This window comes from Pangasianodon hypophthalmus, chromosome 8, assembly GCF_027358585.1.
Source record: "Pangasianodon hypophthalmus isolate fPanHyp1 chromosome 8, fPanHyp1.pri, whole genome shotgun sequence".
Taxonomy (NCBI): Eukaryota; Metazoa; Chordata; class Actinopteri; order Siluriformes; family Pangasiidae; genus Pangasianodon; species Pangasianodon hypophthalmus.
In genome coordinates this window covers 30,264,646-30,286,035 of record NC_069717.1, presented here as the reverse complement: position 1 = coordinate 30,286,035, position 21,390 = coordinate 30,264,646, and the positions used below count along the sequence as shown (strand labels likewise).

At 43.2% G+C, this 21,390-nt stretch overlaps 2 protein-coding genes across 3 annotated transcripts; both read right to left on the bottom strand.

Annotated features, from left to right (window-relative positions):
• Positions 1-43: 43 nt before the first annotated feature.
• LOC128318716 (NACHT, LRR and PYD domains-containing protein 3-like) lies at positions 44-9,545 on the bottom strand. The gene is made up of 4 exons (XM_053236390.1): positions 8,563-9,545; positions 4,575-4,748; positions 751-924; positions 44-616 (listed from the first exon to the last, which is right to left on the bottom strand). The coding sequence occupies exons 1-4, from the start codon at positions 9,543-9,545 to the stop codon at positions 529-531; spliced, it is 1,419 nt and encodes a 472-aa protein (XP_053092365.1). The 3' UTR covers positions 44-528.
• Positions 9,546-9,638: 93 nt separating this feature from the next.
• Positions 9,639-21,139, bottom strand: LOC113525543 (NLR family CARD domain-containing protein 3-like). 2 transcript variants are annotated; one of them, XM_034306569.2, is made up of 6 exons: positions 21,068-21,139; positions 16,743-16,829; positions 11,773-11,889; positions 11,205-11,321; positions 10,645-10,796; positions 9,639-10,485 (listed from the first exon to the last, which is right to left on the bottom strand). In XM_034306569.2, exons 3-6 carry the CDS (start codon positions 11,883-11,885, stop codon positions 9,665-9,667), a joined length of 1,203 nt encoding a protein of 400 aa, XP_034162460.2. In that variant the 5' UTR covers positions 11,886-11,889; positions 16,743-16,829; positions 21,068-21,139; the 3' UTR covers positions 9,639-9,664. The 2 variants fall into 2 exon arrangements, with proteins under 2 accessions (XP_034162460.2, XP_053092368.1); XM_053236393.1 differs by lacking the exon at positions 21,068-21,139 and having other exon boundaries at positions 16,743-17,041.
• Between the last annotated feature and the right edge of the window lie 251 nt (positions 21,140-21,390).

The following is a 21,390-nucleotide window of genomic DNA, read 5'->3' as shown; positions in this document are numbered from 1 at the left end:
CTGACACAAGGAGGAACTACACAATATTAAGCAGGTGGTTTTAATGTTATGGCTCATTGGTCTTTGTGCGCGCACACACACACACACACACACACACACACTTTTATTTGTTTTATTCCACAAACTGTTGATGAATATATAAACACATGCAAATTTGCACAGAATGAAAGGTTTATATGCAGTAAATGCAAGTTTTTCATTGCTGTTTTTCAATTAATCTAAATAATGTCACATTAAATCATGATGCTGTTGTACATGTAACATTTTATTTACAAAGCAGCAGTAAAGATGGTGCTGTCTAGATTAACTACAGAGTAAAAAAGTCCTGGCATGTTGTGAACTTAGCGAGGAAGAAGGCACATTTATAAGTGTAGATACATATAACACTCTCTCAGTCTGTTTCCCTCTTTATACACACACACAAACACACACACATTTAACCTAACTGCAGTTATCATTAGGGATAAATTCATCAATTTACAATTTATATCCTGAATGTATTTATTTCTGGAAAGCTGCTGTGTTCATTCACTGTCTGAGGAAGAATGATTGAGGAAATGAAGGACTGGTCTGAACCGTGGAAAAAATCTCAAAGCGGGGTGTGTTCCCATAAATGCTGTAGGACAGAGAACAGGACAGAATGAGAGAAAACGTTAATCACTGTCCATCATCAGAGTCCTTACAACCTGTAATCAGTGTAAACGCCACGACACACACACACACACACACACAGACACGTCAGTAACTCACTGCAGTGTCTTCAGTGTACAGTGTGGATCCTTCAGCAGATCAGAGAGCAGCTTCACTCCTGATTCCTGCAGTTTATTGTAACTCAAGTCCAGTTCTCTCAGACTGGAGGAGTTTGAGCTGAGAACTGAGGACAGAGCTCTACAGCTTTCCTCTGTCAGATTACACTCACACAGCCTGGAAGAGAAATAATGAAATATCAGAACTCTGATCTCACACACACACACACACACACACGAGGCCATGATAAAACTAAACTTCCCCATGTAACAGAAATGTGAGTGTGTTTCTTTCACACAGAAATCAGAGGACAGGACGCCACATCAGCACATTTACAGGAGCAGCGACGTCTTTCCGCACTCCACAATCTCTCAGCTACAATTTATTATAACACCATTAGCTGACGTACATAACACACACACGTGAGAGCGAGCAGCCTACAGACACTACACTCTGATCCGCGTTCACGTCTCTACAGACACTACGCTCTGATCCGCGTTCACGTCTCTACAGACACTAGACTCTGATCCGCGTTCACGTCTCTTAAGACACTACGCTCTGATCCGCGTTCACGTCTCTACAGACACTACGCTCTGATCCGCGTTCACGTCTCTACAGACACTACGCTGTGATCCGCGTTCACGTCTCTACAGACACTACGCTGTGATCCGCGTTCACGTCTCTACAGACACTACGCTCTGATCCGCGTTCACGTCTCTACAGACACTAGACTCTGATCCGCGTTCACGTCTCTACAGACACTAGACTCTGATCCGCGTTCACGTCTCTACAGACACTACGCTCTGATCCGCGTTCACGTCTCTACAGACACTACGCTCTGATCCGCGTTCACGTCTCTACACACACTACGCTCTGATCCGCGTTCACGTCTCTACACACACTACGCTCTGATCCGCGTTCACGTCTCTACAGACACTACGCTCTGATCCGCGTTCACGTCTCTACAGACACTACGCTCTGATCCGCGTTCACGTCTCTACAGACACTACGCTCTGATCCGCGTTCACGTCTCTACACACACTACGCTCTGATCCGCGTTCACGTCTCTACACACACTACGCTCTGATCCGCGTTCACGTCTCTACAGACACTACGCTCTGATCCGCGTTCACGTCTCTACAGACACTACGCTCTGATCCGCGTTCACGTCTCTACAGACACTACGCTCTGATCCGCGTTCACGTCTCTACACACACTACGCTCTGATCCGCGTTCACGTCTCTACAGACACTACGCTCTGATCCGCGTTCACGTCTCTACAGACACTACGCTCTGATCCGCGTTCACGTCTCTACAGACACTACGCTCTGATCCGCGTTCACGTCTCTACAGACACTACGCTCTGATCCGCGTTCACGTCTCTACAGACACTACGCTCTGATCCGCGTTCACGTCTCTACAGACACTACGCTCTGATCCGCGTTCACGTCTCTACAGACACTACGCTCTGATCCGCGTTCACGTCTCTACACACACTACGCTCTGATCCGCGTTCACGTCTCTACAGACACTACGCTCTGATCCGCGTTCACGTCTCTACAGACACTACGCTCTGATCCGCGTTCACGTCTCTACAGACACTACGCTCTGATCCGCGTTCACGTCTCTACACACACTACGCTCTGATCCGCGTTCACGTCTCTACAGACACTACGCTCTGATCCGCGTTCACGTCTCTACACACACTACGCTCTGATCCGCGTTCACGTCTCTACAGACACTACGCTCTGATCCGCGTTCACGTCTCTACAGACACTACGCTCTGATCCGCGTTCACGTCTCTACAGACACTACGCTCTGATCCGCGTTCACGTCTCTACACACACTACGCTGTGATCCGCGTTCACGTCTCTACAGACACTACGCTCTGATCCGCGTTCACGTCTCTACAGACACTACGCTCTGATCCGCGTTCACGTCTCTACAGACACTACGCTGTGATCCGCGTTCACGTCTCTACAGACACTACGCTGTGATCCGCGTTCACGTCTCTACAGACACTACGCTCCGATCCGCGTTCACGTCTCTACAGACACTACACTCCGATCTGCGTTCACATCTCTACAGACACTACGCTCTGATCCGCGTTCACGTCTCTACATACACTACACTCTGATCCGCGTTCACGTCTCTACAAACACTACACTCTGATCCGCGTTCACGTCTCTACAGACTCTACGCTCTGATCCGCGTTCACGTCTCTACAGACACTACACTCTGATCTGCGTTCACGTCTCTACAGACACTACGCTCCGATCCGCGTTCACGTCTCTACAGACACTACACTCTGATCCGCGTTCACGTCTCTACAGACACTACACTCTGATCCGCGTTCACGTCTCTACAAACACTACACTCTGATCCGCGTTCACGTCTCTACAAACACTACGCTCTGATCCGCATTCAAGTCTCTACAGACACTACACTCTGATCCGCGTTCACGTCTCTACATACACTACGCTCTGATCCGCGTTCACGTCTCTACAGACACTACGCTGTGATCCGCGTTCACGTCTCTACAGACTACGCTGTGATCCGCGTTCACGTCTCTACAGACACTACACTCTGATCCGCGTTCACGTCTCTACAGACACTACACTCTGATCCACATTCACGTCTCTACAGACACTACACTCTGATCCGCATTCACGTCTCTACATACACTACGCTCTGATCTGCATTCAAGTCTCTACAGACACTACGCTCTGATCTGCGTTCACGTCTCTACAGACACTACACTCTGATCCGCGTTCACGTCTCTACAGACACTACGCTCTGATCTGCGTTCACGTCTCTACAGACACTACGCTCTGATCTGCATTCAAGTCTCTACAGACACTACACTCTGATCCGCGTTCACGTCTCTACAGACACTACGCTCTGATCCGCGTTCACGTTTCTACAAACACTACACTCTGATCTGCGTTCACGTCTCTACAGACACTACGCTCTGATCTGCGTTCACGTCTCTACAAACACTACACTCTGATCTGCATTCAAGTCTCTACAGACACTACACTCTGATCCGCGTTCACGTCTCTACAGACACTACGCTCTGATCCGCGTTCACGTTTCTACAAACACTACACTCTGATCTGCGTTCACGTCTCTACAGACACTACGCTCTGATCTGCGTTCACGTCTCTACAGACACTACGCTCTGATCTGCGTTCACGTCTCTACAGACACTACACTCTGATCCGCGTTCACGTCTCTACAGACACTACGCTCTGATCTGCGTTCACGTCTCTACAGACACTACACTCTGATCTGCGTTCACGTCTCTACACACACTACACTCTGGTTATAACGTGGGTGTATAACGCGCGTCAGTCATAGTGAGCCGTTAGTGGCTATTGGTCACTTCACAAGACTCTCCATGAAAGAACGTGATCATGTGACCAGCGTGCTCTCTATACTGTATATATTTTAGCTCTATGGGTCGTGCAGATCGGGAATTCTGGTGTTCAAACAGTGCAACTGCACAGCTGCAGATCTGCTGTCCTCTCTTTCAGAAAGAGATCTTCCTGGATCCCCAGCGTTGTTCTTGCTCAGAGAGGAATCATCTTTCAGTCTAAATCTTCTCCAAAAGAAAATACTACTGGCTCAACTGCTGTTAAAAGACTGCTCTCGAATGTGGTATTCAGCCGATTCTTTCTCTGAAGTCAGTCTCTTAAAGCTTCTTTGTAGATGTGATTTTGCTGGAAAGGGCCACTGCCAGGCCTCATCCTGCAGGAGCTACCACGGTGGAACTGCTGTCTAAGCTTATTCATTTTACTTTGTGTGTGTGTATGTGTTGATCTTACTCCAGTTTCTCCAGTTTACAGTGTGGAGTCTCCAGTCCAGCAGAGAGCAGCTTCACTCCTGATTCCTGCAGTTTATTGTCATTCAGGTCCAGTTCTCTCAGTCTGGAGGAGTTTGAGCTGAGAACTGAGGACAGAACTCTACAGCTTTTCTCTGTCAGATTACACATATGCAGACTGGAAGAGAAATAATGAAATATCAGAACACTGATCTCTCTCTCTCTCTCTCACACACACACACACACACACGGCCATGATAAAACTAAACTTCACCATGTAACAGAAATGTGAGTGTGTTTCTCTGACACAAAGAAATCAGAGAACAGGACGCCACATCAGCACATTTACAGGTGCAGCGACGTCTTTCTGCACTCCACAATCTCTCAGCTACGATTTATTATAACACCATTAGCTCACGTACAAAACACACACACGTGAGAGCGAGCAGCCTACAAACACCACACTCTGATCTGCGTCCACGTCTCTACAGACACTACACTCTGATCTGCGTTCACGTCTCTACAGACACTACACTCTGATCTGCGTTCACGTCTCTACAGACACTACGCTCTGATCCGCGTTCACGTCTCTACAAACACTACACTCTGATCTGCGTTCACGTCTCTACAGACACTACGCTCTGATCCGCGTTCACGTCTCTACAGACACTACGCTCTTATCCGCGTTCACGTCTCTACAGACACTACGCTCTGATCCGCGTTCACGTCTCTACACACACTACGCTCTGATCCGCGTTCACGTCTCTACAGACACTACGCTCTGATCCGCGTTCACGTCTCTACAGACACTACGCTCTGATCCGCGTTCACGTCTCTACAGACACTACGCTCTGATCCGCGTTCACGTCTCTACAGACACTACGCTCTGATCCGCGTTCACGTCTCTACAGACACTACGCTCTGATCCGCGTTCACGTCTCTACACACACTACGCTCTGATCCGCGTTCACGTCTCTACAGACACTACGCTCTGATCCGCGTTCACGTCTCTACAGACACTACGCTCTGATCCGCGTTCACGTCTCTACAGACACTACACTCTGATCCGCGTTCACGTCTCTACAGACACTACACTCTGATCTGCGTTCACGTCTCTACAGACACTACGCTCTGATCCGCGTTCACGTCTCTACAGACACTACGCTGTGATCCGCGTTCACGTCTCTACAGACTCTACACTCTGATCCGCGTTCACGTCTCTACAGACACTACGCTCTGATCCGCGTTCACGTCTCTACAGACACTACACTCTGATCCTCGTTCACGTCTCTACAGACACTACGCTCTGATCCGCGTTCACGTCTCTACAGACACTACACTCTGATCCGCGTTCACGTCTCTACACACACTACGCTGTGATCCGCGTTCACGTCTCTACAGACACTACGCTCTGATCCGCATTCACGTCTCTACAGACACTACGCTCTGATCCGCGTTCACGTCTCTACAGACACTACACTCTGATCCGCGTTCACGTCTCTACAGACACTACACTCTGATCCGCGTTCACGTCTCTACAGACACTACGCTGTGATCCGCGTTCACGTCTCTACAGACACTACGCTCTGATCCACATTCACGTCTCTACACACACTACGCTCTGATCCGCGTTCACGTCTCTACAGACACTACGCTCTGATCCGCGTTCACGTCTCTACAGACACTACGCTCTGATCCGCGTTCACGTCTCTACAGACACTACGCTCTGATCCGCGTTCACGTCTCTACAGACACTACGCTCTGATCCGCGTTCACGTCTCTACACACACTACGCTCTGATCCGCGTTCACGTCTCTACAGACACTACGCTCTGATCTGCGTTCACATCTCTACAGACACTACGCTCTGATCCGCGTTCACGTCTCTACAGACACTACGCTGTGATCCGCGTTCACGTCTCTACAGACTACGCTGTGATCCGCGTTCACGTCTCTACAGACACTACGCTGTGATCCGCGTTCACGTCTCTACAGACACTACGCTCTGATCCACATTCACGTCTCTACACACACTACACTCTGATCCACATTCACGTCTCTACAGACACTACACTCTGATCCGCGTTCACGTCTCTACAGACACTACGCTCTGATCCGCGTTCACGTCTCTACAGACACTACGCTGTGATCCGCGTTCACGTCTCTACAGACTACGCTGTGATCCGCGTTCACGTCTCTACAGACACTACGCTCTGATCCGCGTTCACGTCTCTACAGACTCTACACTCTGATCCGCGTTCACGTCTCTACAGACACTACACTCTGATCCGCGTTCACGTCTCTACAGACACTACACTCTGATCCGCGTTCACGTCTCTACAGACACTACACTCTGATCTGCGTTCACGTCTCTACAGACACTACGCTCTGATCCGCGTTCACGTCTCTACAGACACTACGCTCTGATCCGCGTTCACGTCTCTACAGACACTACGCTCTGATCCGCGTTCACGTCTCTACAGACTCTACACTCTGATCTGCGTTCACGTCTCTACAGACACTACGCTCTGATCCGCGTTCACGTCTCTACAGACACTACACTCTGATCCACATTCACGTCTCTACACACACTACGCTCTGATCCGCGTTCACGTCTCTACAGACACTACACTCTGATCCGCGTTCACGTCTCTACACACACTACACTCTGATCCGCGTTCACGTCTCTACAGACACTACGCTCTGATCCGCGTTCACGTCTCTACAGACACTACGCTCTGATCCGCGTTCACGTCTCTACAGACACTACACTCTGATCTGCGTTCACAATATCACAATATCAATAAATAAATAAAAATAACAAATAAAATAAACAAAGTGAATAGAACTAGAAAAAAATATTACTAGATTAAAATAAATTTTAAAAGCTAGTGCAAACAATTCACATAAATTAAGGACAATATAATGTCACTATGTACAGAATAATTGAAAATTATTACAGAATAAAAGTGAGATAAAAGTATAAAAGAATAAATTACAGAAAAAAAGCGAATTTACTAATAAAGCTAAGAAAAATATAAAACGATAATAATAAAGAAGAGCAATAATAACGGTTAAAAGAGACAGGAGGGCGAGGCAGATCACTCGCTGTTCCTAATATTGTGGGCAATCGGTTCAATTACTGATTCTCATATTTTAGAATCTAATATTTTAGAAGGGACATCATCATAAAATGTCCTGCGGCTTCATCTCTCAGCTCACTGCCTGTGTGATTTTTAGTCCTGATAGTTACAGTGTGATGAGTGAGTTATGTGGTTTGTTCCTAATGTGAATGTGTGTTGTGTTCCCTGGGATCTGGATCTTTTCTGAAAGGTCATGATTTTAGTCTTTTTAAAGTTTACTGCCAGGGCCCAGGTCTGGTACTGCTCCAGCAGGTCCAGGTTCTGCTCAGTCTCTCTCTCTCTCTCTCTCTCTCTCTCTCTCGCTGTCTATCACATTCTCTCTCTCTCTCTCTCTCTCTCTCTCTCTCTCTGTCTCTCTCTGTCTCTCTCTCTCTCTCTCTCCACCTGTCACATTCTCTCTCTCTCTCTGTCTCTCTCTCTCTCTCTCCACCTGTCACATTCTCTCTCTCTCTCTCTCTCTCTCTCTCTCTCTCTCTGCCCATCACACTCTCTCATTTTATTAGACAACAGTAAACTTTGAGATAATTAAACACCAATATGAGATCAACAAGCCAACGTCTCTCATTTTACATGGAGCTATTACTGTATTATAGATCTGTTCCTTTTGTTCTTTGTTATTTAGCTAAAACATTCCTTAAAATCTTTTAAAGTAAAAATGTGCACTGATCTACACACTCTAGATATAAATGTATTTTGTTCTGATGTAAAAGATGATCTAAATATTTCAGTATTTACACAAAGTTACATGTTGGATTTCATACAGATGGTGAAACAGTTGGTGTACGTTCAGTTCAGTGTTACATTAAAATAACAAACCATGCAGTAACACATTTATAAATAAAATACTCACACAGCTTTTCTGGAGGCTTTGACCACTGGCAGCAGCCTCAGAAGACATTCCTCTGATTGGTCATATTTACTCAAATTAATCTCATCCAGCTGCTGTTCTGAGGTCAGTAACACAAACACCAGAGCTGACCACTGAGCAGGAGAGAGTCTGAATCCACTGAGACGGGGGCACCAGGTTTTATTCAGGTAAGTTTGTACTTCCTGCACTAGAGAATGATCATTCAGTTCATTCAGACAGTGGAACAGACTGATGGATTTCTCTGGAGATGGATTCTTCCTGATCTTCTTCTTGATGTACTTGACTGTTTCCTGTTTGCTGAGAGAGCTGCTTCCTGTCTGGGGCATTAGGTCTCGTAAGAGAGTCTGATTGGACTCCAGTGAGAGACCCAGAAGGAAGCGGAGGAACAGGTCCAGGTGTCCATTCTCACTCTGTAAGGCCTTGTCCACTGCGCTCCTGAGGAAATCACACATGTTGGACTTGGTGAAAAGATCAGACAGATTAGTGGTTTGTTGTTCTGTTACATTTCTGCTGATGAAGGAGAGAAATGCGTTTAAAGCAGCCAGAAACTCCTGAACACTCAGATGTACAAAGCTGAACACCTTCCCCAGGTGAAGCCCAAACTCCTCTCTGAAGATTTGGGTACACACTCCTGAATACACCGACGCTTCTCTGACATCAATGCCACACTCTCTCAGGTCTTCCTCATAGAAGATCAGGTTTCCTTTCTCCAGCTGTTCGAAAGCCAGTTTTCCCAGTGCCAGGATACTCTCTCTGGTCTTCCGTGGATCAGGGTCACATTTCTGATGGTACTTTTGGTCCTTGTGTTTGATCTGAAAGATCAGGAAGTGTGTGAACATTTGAGTCAGAGTCTTGGGGATCTCTCCATTCTCTGCTTCACCCAACATTCTCTCTAGAACACTGGCTGAGATCCAGCAGAAGACTGGGATGTGGCACATGATGTAGAGGCTTCTTGAAGACTTCATGTTCAATTCAATTCAATTCAATTTTATTTGTATAGCGCTTTTAACAATGGACATTGTCACAAAGCAGCTTTACAGAAATAAATGGATTCACAAAAATATATTGTAAATATTTAAATTTATCACTGTGAATTTATCCCTATCCCTATCATGTGTGTGATGATTTTATTGGCCAGGCTCTGATCACTGATCTTCTTCCTGAAGTACTCCTCTTTCTGAGGATCACTGAAGCCTCGTACCTCTGTTACCTGGTCTACACACTCAGGAGGGATCTGATTGGCTGCTCCGGGTCGAGAGGTTATCCAGAGGAGAGCAGAGGGAAGCAGGTTCCCCTTGATGAGGTTTGTCAGCAGCACATCCACTGAGGCTGACTCTGTCACATCACACAATCTCTCATTGTTCTGGAAATTTAGAGGAAGTCGACACTCATCCAGACCATCAAAGATCAACACCACTTTGTAGGACTTGCAGTCTATTAATTGTAATTCTTTCATTTCTGGGAAAAAGTGATGAAGAAGGTTCATCAGACTGAGATTTTCCTGCTTCATCAAATTCAGCTCTCTAAAGGGAAGTGGAAACATGAAGAAGACGTCCTGATTCGCTTTTCCTTCAGCCCAGTCCAGAATGAACTTCTGCACGGAGACTGTTTTTCCAATTCCAGCAACTCCTTTAGTCAGCACACTTCTGATGGACTTGTCTTTAAAGAGGTCATTACATTTGATGGGTGTCTCCTGTGTTGCTGGTCTCCTGGACGCTGTCTCAATCTGTCTCACCTCATGTTCATTATTGACGTCTCCACTCCAATCCTCTGTGATGTAGAGATCTGTGTAGATCTCATTCAGAAGAGCTGAGCTTCCATGCTGTGAGATTCCTTCATTAATTCTTTTACACTTCTCTCTCAGGTTGGATTTGAACTTTTGCTGATACTCAGAGACCACAGACTCTAATAAACAAAGGAACAACACGTAATTACATAAACTTCATAACGTTTCAAAAGATGCTGTACATTCCTGATGCATGAATTCATGTATTTTTCTGGTATCTAATTATGTGAAATAGATAAAATAAAGCAGTGAATAAAGCCATGACTCAGAGCTCTTACTGCTGTGCAGTGTCTTAGCGAGATCTGTCTGGTTCATGTTCTTCAGGACGTGCAGTGTGATCTTCAGCGCTCCCTCTCTGACACTGTGCAGATCCTCCTCATCCTCCACCTCCCTCTCAGTGCATGCTGGGTTTGATTTCTTCTTTTGTGGTCTGTGAACAAATAAAACACATCCTGTAATATGGACTATATGTATTCATAGCTGCACAACACACTAATAAACACAGAGACAGATAATTAACACTCTCCTCTTAACACAATACACTGATTTCAGGACTTCCTCACTGATACTAACATATTTATGAATAAAATAGTTCTATAGTCATTAATGTTCCAGGTGTAAAAGCTCTTGAGCAGCAGCACAGAGCCTCCAGCTCAGGGACTGCAGGCTGAACTGAACTCTTAAAGCAGTTTCCTCACTGCCAGTCTGAGAGCTGCAGCACTGTACAGTTTACTGTTTTACTGCTTCAACACCTGATAAAGCTCATGAAGGGCTTCAGAATGAGACGAGTGAAACTGATCAGGTGGAACACTGCTGTAAAACACCTCACTATACTGACCTCAGATCAGTAGAACTGTCTCTGTCTCTGAAGGCTGCCGGAGGTTCCATTGACACGTCACTCTTCATGGACACACAGCTGGGTTCTGGTGAGTCTGATCTCTTTCTCTCCATCATTCTTCAACACACATATTATTAGAGCTTAAACTAAGGGAATGTGTGTGTTAATGTAATATGAAATGTATTTGGAGGATTGTAAATGGACTTTGAATTAGTGTTGCACTGAAGGTTTTAAAAATTCTTAGCCTAATCAGGAGCATATCACATAAGACATAATAACAGAAGATCGCCTCTGCACAGTTGCCATAAAATGCCTTCATGACACTGAAAAGATTAAAAAAGCATGTTAATATCAGGGGGAATTTACACCGTATATTATAAATCCTGATTTACTTTTCTTCTGCAGTAAACTCCAGCAGCTACTTCACCGGCTCTCACCTCTATATCTCTGTGCTTGTTGTAGACTTTTTCATGTAATCAAGTTGAATATTTATGTACATATAAATTCATTTGAGTGAAAGTGTGTGCATCATTTTGAAAAAAGGAATATATCACCTCACTATACTGACCTCACATCAGTAGAACTGTCTCTGTCTCTGAAGGTTGCTGGAGGTTCCATTGACCGGTCACTCTTCATGGACACACAGCTGGGTTCAGTTGAGTCTGATCTCTTTCCCTCCATCACTCTACAACACATATTATTTTATATCTTGTTTATTATTGTATATTGTATAAATTATTGGCAGTGGTGGCTTAACGGTTAAGGCTCTGGGTTACTGTTCAGAAGGTTCCCAGCACTGCCAAGCTGCCACTGTTGGGCCCTTGAGCAAGGTGCTATCTGCCCCAGGGTGCTGTATCATGGCTGACCCTGCGCTCTGACCCCAACTTCCTAACAAGCTGGGATATGCGAAGAAAAGAATTTCACTGTGTGTGTGGCAAAACAAAGGCTGCTTCTTTCTAGAGCTTAAATTAAGGGACCGTGTATGCTAATGTAATTGAATATGATTTATATATACATTCAGGTCCGGAAGTATTTGGACAGTGACAGAGTTTTTGTGATTTTGCCTTTACACACCACCACAATGGATTTGAAATAAAACAATCAAGATGTGATCGAAGTGTAGACTTTCAGATTTATTTTAAGAGGTTCCACAAAAATATGGCGTTTACCATTTAGGAATTACAGCCATTTTAGAGATAGCAAAAACCTTAGGTGTGGCCAAATCAACAGTTGGGTACATTCTTAAAAAGAAAGAAACCACTGGTGAGCTCAACAACATCGAAAGGCCTGGAAGACCACAGAAGACAACTAAAGTGGATGATCGCAGAAACCTTTCCTTGGTGAAGAAAAACCCCTTCACAACATCAACAGAAGTCAGGAATACTCTGGAGAAGGTAGGCGTATCATTGTCAAAATCTACAAGAGACGCCTTCATGAATGTAAATACAGAGGGTTTACAACAAAGTGCAAACCACTGGTAACATTCAAGAACAGGAAAACCGGATTAGACTTTGCCAGAAAACATCTAAAAAAGCCTCCCATGTTCTGGAATAAGATTCTCAGGACTGATGAAACCAAGATTAACTTGTACCAGAATGATGGGAAGAGAAAAGTATGGTGAAAGAAAGGAACAGCTCATGATCCAAAGTATACCACATCATGTGTCAAACATGGTGGAGGCAGTGTTATGGCATGGGCATGTATGGCTGCCAATGGAACGGGCTCACTGGTGTTTATTGATGATGTGAGTGCTGACAGAAGTAGCAAGATGAATTCTGAGGTGTATAGGGCTTTACTCTCTGCTCACATTCAGCCAAATGCTACAAAACTGATAGGACGCTGCTTCACAGTGCAGGTGGATAATGACCCTAAACATACTGCGAAAGCAACTCAAGACTTTTTGAAGGCAAAGAAATGGAATATTCTTCAATGGCCAAGTCAATGGCCTGATCTCGACCCAATAGAGCTGCTTTTCACTTACTGAAGACAAGACTGAAGGCATAAAGACCCGCAAACAAGCAGCAACTGAAGGTGGCTGCAGTGAAGGCCTGGCAAAGCATCTCCAGGGAGGAAACTCAGAATTTGAGTTTTGAGAACATGAGCTCCAGACTTCAGGCAGTCACTGACTGCAAAGGATTTTCATCCAAGTATTAAAATTATGATTATATTTACAATTATGTCACTTTGTCCAAATACCTTTGAGCCCCTGAAAATGGAGGTACTGTAATTGGCTGTAATTCCTAAATGGTAAATGCCATATTTTTGTGGAACTTCTTAAAATAAAGCTGAAAGTCTACACTTCCATCACATCTCGATTGTTTTATTTCAAATCCATTGTTGTGGTGTATAAAGGCAAAATCACAAAAACTCTGTCATTGTCCAAATACTTCCGCACCTGACTGTATGTATATATAATTAGTTTCAACTTTATTGATATATATATATATATATTATATATATATATATATATATATATATATATATATATATATATATATATATATATATACAGTACTGTGCGAAAGTCTTAGGCGCATGCAAAGAAATGCTGTAGAGTAAAGACGCCTTCAAAAATAATGAAATTAAATGTTTCTACATTTAAAAAAATCCTATAAAGAGCAGTAAACAGTAATAAATGAAACAAAGTCAGTATTTAATGTGACTTCACTTAAAATAAATAAAGCAGTATCTGAGGTGCAGTGTGTGCAGTTTTATAAGGAAATGAGCTGGAAGTGTTACTGAGCATCTTGCAGAAGCAGCCACAGTTCTTCTGGAGACTTTGACTGTCGACTCGCTTCTTATTTCTGCAGCGAAACCCAGCAGCCTTCATTATGTTTTTATCCGAAAAGTGTCTCTTATGGAATCTGCTGCTTTCTTTACTGACATACAAACATTTTTCTGTAACGTTTCATTTTGTGCTGGAAAACTAATGTTTGGAATCTAAAATGTTTTTGTACTGAATCAATAATGTAGAAGTCAGAAAATAAACATCTATAACAAAGTTTGTACTAAAAAAAATAGGGTGCCAAGACCTTTGCACAGTGTGTATATATATTATGCACTATAAAAAAGTGTGAGGTATGAAGTAGAAGAAGTAGAAACCAGCTCAGTGCAAATGAAAAGGTGTACAAATATAGAAAGTGCGTTATAGTGAGAAATGAGGTATATATATTTATATATATATCCAATGACCATTAGGTGACCATATCCATAGCATCATGTAGGTATTAGTCAGTAATGTGCAAGGAGGCAAGTTGAGAATGAGGTGTAAGGACAAGTTACCATGGTAGTGCAAATGAAGAGATAGATGGTATTTAAGAGTGCACACTGACAGCTGAAGGGAAGAAATTGTTCCTGAGTCTGCTAGAGCGACAGCGAAGACTCCTGTAGCGTTTCCCAGATGGTTGACAGTAAACAGACCAAGGCTGGGGTGAGAGGTGTCTTTGATTATACTTCTCACCCTCCGTAAGCAGAGTTTGTGATGATTGTCTTTGGAAGGTGGCTGGACACCAGTGATGTATTGGCCCGTTTTCACCACCCGTTGGAGGGCCTTCTGATCTGAGACAGTGCAGTTGCTGGACCACACTGTGATGCGGTTTGTTAAGAAGCTTTCAATAGTGCAGCAGTAAAAGTTCAGTAGTATCTGGGGGCATAAGTGAGCTTTCCTTAGTCTCCTAAGGAAGTAAAGGTGCTGTTGTGAGTTTTTGATCAGTGTGGATGTGTTGAGTGCTCAGGAAAGATCCTCAGCGATATGAACACCCAGGAACTTGAAGCTGGTCACACGCTCCACCTTGACCCCATCGATGTGGATGGGCTTGTGTATGGCCCCTCCTTGTCCTCCAGTGGTTCACAATAAGCTCTTTGGTCTTCTGGGTCTTCATGCTGCCAGGTGCTGAACCTCTTCCCTGTAGGCCATCTCATCATCACCACTAACCAGGCCTACCACCGTGGTGTCATCTGCAAACTTGATTATTTAGTGAGAGCCATGCACAGTTACGCAGTCATGGGTGAAGAGGGAGCAGAGGATTGGGCTCAGCACACAGCCCTGTGGTATGCCAGTGTTCAGAATGAGGGTGAAGGAGTTGTCAAGCCTATCAGACTGTGGTGTCCAAGGTCCAATTGCAGATGTAGGTGCTGATGCCAAGATCAGTGAGCTTGGAGATCAGTTTGGATGGGACGACAGTATTGAAGGCAGAACTGAAATCAATAAACAACATCCTGACATAGGTGTTGCTATTGTGTAGGTGAGTCAGGGCGGAGTGGAGATCTGAGATGATGGTGTCCTCAGTTGACTTGTTGGGTCTGTAGGTGAACTGATGTGGGTCCAGTGTTGGGGGCAGGCATGTTTTCAGTTAAGAGAAGACCAGTCTCTCAAAACGCTTGTTGGCAATGACACTTGGAAATGATGGGAGTGAGAGCGACAAGGCGGAAGTCATTGAGGGTCATTGCAGCAGTATGTTTAGGTATTGGTACACTGGTGGTTGTCTTGGAGCAGGTGGGAACACCTGCCTGGGCCAAGGACAAGTTGAAAATGTCAGTGAAGATCTCAGCCAACTGCTCTGCACAGGCCCTGAGCACACGCCCTGGGATGCCATCAGGGCCAGCAGCTTTGTATGCATTTACCCTGCTCAGGGTTGAGCACACATCACTGGTGGAGAATGTGAGTGGCAGGTCATCATGTGGGAGCTCAGCTTTGTTTGGTGGTTCTGTGTCTTGTCCTCTATCCAAAGATTATAGTTGCATTTAGCTGCTTTAATCTCCCTCTTCAGAATAAGTTGCAGGCTTCCCAATTGCCAGATCTGAAAGCCACATGCCTTCAGCAGGAGTCGGACATTCATATTCATACAAGGCTTCTGGTTGGGGTATATTTTAATTATTTTATGGGTGGTTACTGTGTCGACACACTTGTTGATGTGATCCAGAACAGAACTGGTGTAAATATTAATGTCCGTGTGGGAATTAGTTTGGCCTGAGAACCAAAGGCATTCCAGTCTGTGTCCTGGAGCTATTGCTGTAGTGAAGAGTCTGCTCCTTCTAGCCACACTTTTACAGTCCTCACTGTGGGTTTCACACGTTTGATGATGGTGTGTATATAGGGAGCAGGAACAGGGAGATGTGATCTGAGTGTCCAACATGGGGGAGGGGAGAATCTCTGTAGGCCTCAGTAATGTTTGTATAAACATGATCAAGAACGTTGTCTCCTCTTGTAGGGCAAGAGAGATTTTGATAGAATTTGGGGAGCGCCGTCCTCCAATTAGCGTGATTAAAATCCCCAGCAATGACAAAAGCTCCATCCGAATGCGTTGTTTGCAGCTTGCTAATACCAGCACCAAGTTCTTTACTAGCTGGTAGCTTAGCATTAGCTAACCATGAATGATAATAATAAAATATAATAACAATAAATTATAATAATAAAATAATCAATAATATAAAACAAGCTGTGTACATTAAACCTTCAGTAAAATCCCAAAAACTGTTTCTGTATCCAGAGTAAATTCAGAGAGATTATATATTATAGCTTTAGGTTTAGATACTCACTGTGTTTTACTCCTGGAAGTTTTAGTTTTCCCTCGACACAAAATGGCGGCGCTGAGATTCACTTTCACTTACAAGAACTGGTTTATTCTGCAGAGGGGAAAGGACACGCACACACACACACACGCACACACACACACACTGTTTCTGCTTTAGGACAGGTGACTTGTTTTTTTGTTTTGTTTTGTTTTGTTTTTTTTGTTTGTTTTTTTTCATCTCAAACTTAAATTATCTTCACACTTTAGCAAATTGTATGACAATTAAGCTATGCAGTTTCTAATTTCACAAAAATATATAGTTAATTGCTAACTTAAGAAAAGGTAATGCTACCAGCTACAAGACCACACCTGTAAAGAGTTCAGCTTTAGGTAATGCAGTAACTTTAAACAGGGTTAGGAGTAAAATAATCTCAAAACACTCATGATCCTCCATTTCCCCTGAAACATCATGCTGAACACTGAGGACATCCTGAAGGAGGAGGTGTTGATAAGAGGACAATTGTAAATAAACATGTTTGAAAAGTTTCATGTTTGCTTCACACACAGTGATATGATCAGATTACTGTATAATTTATTTATTTACAAAAATCTACAATCATGATATCGTGTTAATATTAATATAAAGTGTGAGGCTTTATAACAGCTGTAGTTGATTATAATGTCCAGTTTAATTCTGCAAGATCACACACTTTACTTTCTCTTTCTTCTAACACACTCTCAATAAACACACAGTGTAGGTGATGTTACAACACTAACTAGTGTAACTAGTGTAACAGCATGAGAGCTGCTCATGCTGAAAAAAATAAACAAGTGAAAACCCAGCCCTGTTCTAGGCTACAATTCTAAAAAAACATGTCTAACAAGTTTGCGTTCCTCAGTGAAGCACCCGCTGAGAAACCTGAAAGAGCTCTGGTTATAGGTGACTCTATCTTGCGGCACATGAAATTAGCTAGGCCTTTAGGGGCACCAGCAGCTTTAGTTAGGTGTATACCGGGAGCCAGGGCGCATAGCAGGTAATCTTAGGGTCTTAGGCAAGCTCAGGTTCTCAAAGATAGTTATTCATGTAGGAGCTAATGATATACGCCTTCGTCAGTCTGAGGTTACTAAGAGTAACATTGTAGAGGTGTGTAAATTAGCGAAGGCGATGTCTGATGCTGTAATATGCTCTGGCCCCATCCCAATGCGGCATGGCGATGTAGCTTACAGCAGGTTATGGTCGCTAAACTGCTGGATGTCCAGGTGGTGCTCCGAAAACAATGTGGGCTTTATAGATAATTGGAGTAGTTGTTAGGGCGGGATGGTGTCCATCCCACTCGGGAAGGTGCTGCTCTCATTTCTTGCAGCATAGCACATAGTCTCAGAACAGGCCTAGTTAATCGCTGACAATCCAGGGCCAAGGCCAGGGAGCAGACAAGCAGGCTAAACCGACCGTCTGCTAGCTGCACTGAGTCGTCACTTAGGTTCCACCGTATTGAGACTGTGTCTGTTCCCCGAGCTAAACAAAATTATAGACATACTCAGACAGTTTGTTTTAGTAACCTAATTAGCATAAAGTTAAATCACACCGAATGCATAGCCAACACCTTTCATCTGAAGCTAGGACTGTTGAATATTAAATAGCTCTTACAGCTACAGCACTTATTGTTAATGAAACCATTACTGATCAGGAGTTTGATGTACTGTGTTTAACAGAAACGTGGATTAAACCAAACGAGTTTGTAGCATTAAATGAAGCTAGTCCTCCCGGGTACAGTTACATACATCAGCCCCGTCTAACTGGCAAAGGAGGAGGCGTCGCAGTCATTTATAATGATAATCTAGCCGTCACACAAAAACCTAGTCATAAATTCAACGCATTTGAAGTTCTTTATTCTAACATAACATACGTAGCCACTAAAAATAAGTCTACCCAGGTGATTCCAGTAATTATTATTTACAGACCCCCAGGGCCATATTCTGAATTCCTGTGTGAATTTGCGGATTTCATCTCTAACCTGGTTGTTTCTTTAGACAAGGCATTAATTGTTGGAGACTTTAATACTCATTTTGATAATCCAGATGACCCTCTGAGAACAGCAGTTGTGTCCATTCTAGGGGTTAATCAGAATGTAACAGGATCCACCCATAGTGGTGGTCACACTCTTGATTTAATACTAACATTCGGATTAAAAATAGAAAATATAGTCACAAGTCCAGAGTCTGAAGCTACCTCAGATCATTACCTCATCTCATTTAAAATGTGTATTAATCATAGTATATGCACCTTGCCACGTCACCGTGTCAAACGTACGTTCACGTCAACAACTGCACAGAGTTTTATCAGTAATCTCCCAGATTTATCAACCATGATTGGATCACCGTCTGATCCCGAAGAACTTGACCAGGCAACTGAATGTTTAGAATCAACGTTCTGCAACTCGCTAGATAAGGTAGCTCCACTAAATATAATTAATAAATAATATTAATTATAAAAATAATTAGGGAGAACTTTAAAACAGACCACTCGAAAACTAGAACGTAAATGGCGTAAAACTAAATCGGTAGTATTTCAAATAGCATGAAAGGAGAGCCTCCTGAGCTATAGGAAAGCTCTTAGTGCTGCTAGATCAGTTTATCTCTCCACCCTAACCCAGATGACAGACACCAGCTTAATAAAGTTGAGGAATGTGTAAAAGACATTAGAAACTGGATGTTTATTAACATCCTTCTACTTAATTCTGACAAGACAGAAGTACTTGTACTAGGACCACATGCAGCTAGAAGTAAGCTTTCTGATTACATAATAACTCTGGATGGTCTTTCTGTTTCATCATGTGCAGCAGTAAAAGACCTTGGTGTGATTATCGACTTCAGTCTTTCATTTGAAGCTCATGTAGATAATATCACTAGGATCGCTTTCTTTCATCTCAGAAATATTGCTAAAATAAGAAATATATTGTCACTACACGATGCAGAAAAACTAGTTCATGTTTTTTTTTAATCTCTGAGTTGGATTGATGTAATGCCTTACTGTCTGGATGTTCCAGTAGATGCATAAACAAGCTTCATGGACAGCATAAAGATCATCATGAGATTACTTAGAAACCATGAAGATGGCTGTGGATGTTCTTCCTTGGACAGCTTTATGACTGCAGTTGCTAAGAACAGTTTTACACTCAAGTCTCATTCAACAAAATAGACTTTAAGTTAAAACTATAATGAATTCAGAAATGACTCTGATGCTCGTATTTGTAAGTTGCTTGTAAGTTCCTGGTTACACAACTGCACTATTTGTCCATGTAGTACACAGTTATAGAGGTGAATGATTTATAATCGCACTATCGGGTGTCACGCAGATGAGGATGAGTTCCCTTTGAGCCTGGTTCCTCTCAAGGTTTCTTCCTCACATCATCTCAGGGAGTTTTTCCTCATCACCATCACCTCTGGCTTCTCATTAGGGTTAAATTTATACATTTACAATTTATATCCTGAGTTTATTTCTGTAAAGCTGCTTTGTGACAATATCCGTTCTTAAAAGCGCTATACAAATAAAATTGAATTGAAATGAATTGAAAAAAGTCTAAATCAAATGCCAAGCAGTTCACTGAGTTATTATCCTCATTATAATGTTATATTTACAGAAATCTACAATCATGATAGTGTTTATATTAATATAAAGTGTGAGGCTTTATAACAGCTGTAGTTGATTAAATTCCATGTTAAAAATTAAATATGCGTATGTCCTTTAAAAAGCCAATAATATTTGTGAAAAGTGACAAATGTTGTGTTGGTTGGTTTCAGCTTTTCCATTTGGCTGCATTCTGATTATTTAGACTCGTCATGTTCACAGGTGACTGACTCACCTGGGTCTTAAAGCCTGTATATTCCAGTAATTATGATCTCAGAGTTATTTTAGTCTTATTAGTGAATAATTTCAGTAAAATCTCTTTAAATCAGATCAGCTGCTATTAAAATACAGGGGAAAAGTTTAGCTCCACTCTTAACTAGCGAGTGTTTAGAGATACAGATCTGTCTGCATGAGATGGAGTGTATTTATTCCTGGTGAGTGAATCTTTCTTTAAGTTTTGTTTTCCAGACACAATAACACATTTACTTCACTGCAACATGTATGTGTTAAAACAACATGTTTACTTCACTCCCTCATCTGCGTGATAAATCAAACCCTGGATCAGCAGAGTTCACTTACAGGAAATAGTCAAGGTATCAAGCGATAAAACAACCTGCTGTACATTAAACCTTCAGTAAAACCTTCAGAACCTTCAGAATTGTTCTTCATCTAGAGGAAGTTCAGAGAGTTTATGTATTATAGCTTTAGGTTTTCATACTCACTGTGTTTTTACTCCTGGAAGTTTTATTTTTTCCCTCGACACAAAATGAAGCTGCTGAAATTCACTTTCATTTACAAGAACTGGTTTATCCTGTAGAGGGGGATGGACACACACACACTCTCACACACACACACACACACACACACACACACACACACACAGAGAGAGAGGAATCCACCCTGTATATATGTCAACAACATATCTTCTCTGGAAACATTACATTATGGGCACAGAGAGCACGTCCTGGGAATACTGTGTGTGAGGAGATAATATGCCATCCATGGAACACCAGTTCAACACAAAGCACCCTTTACACACACACAC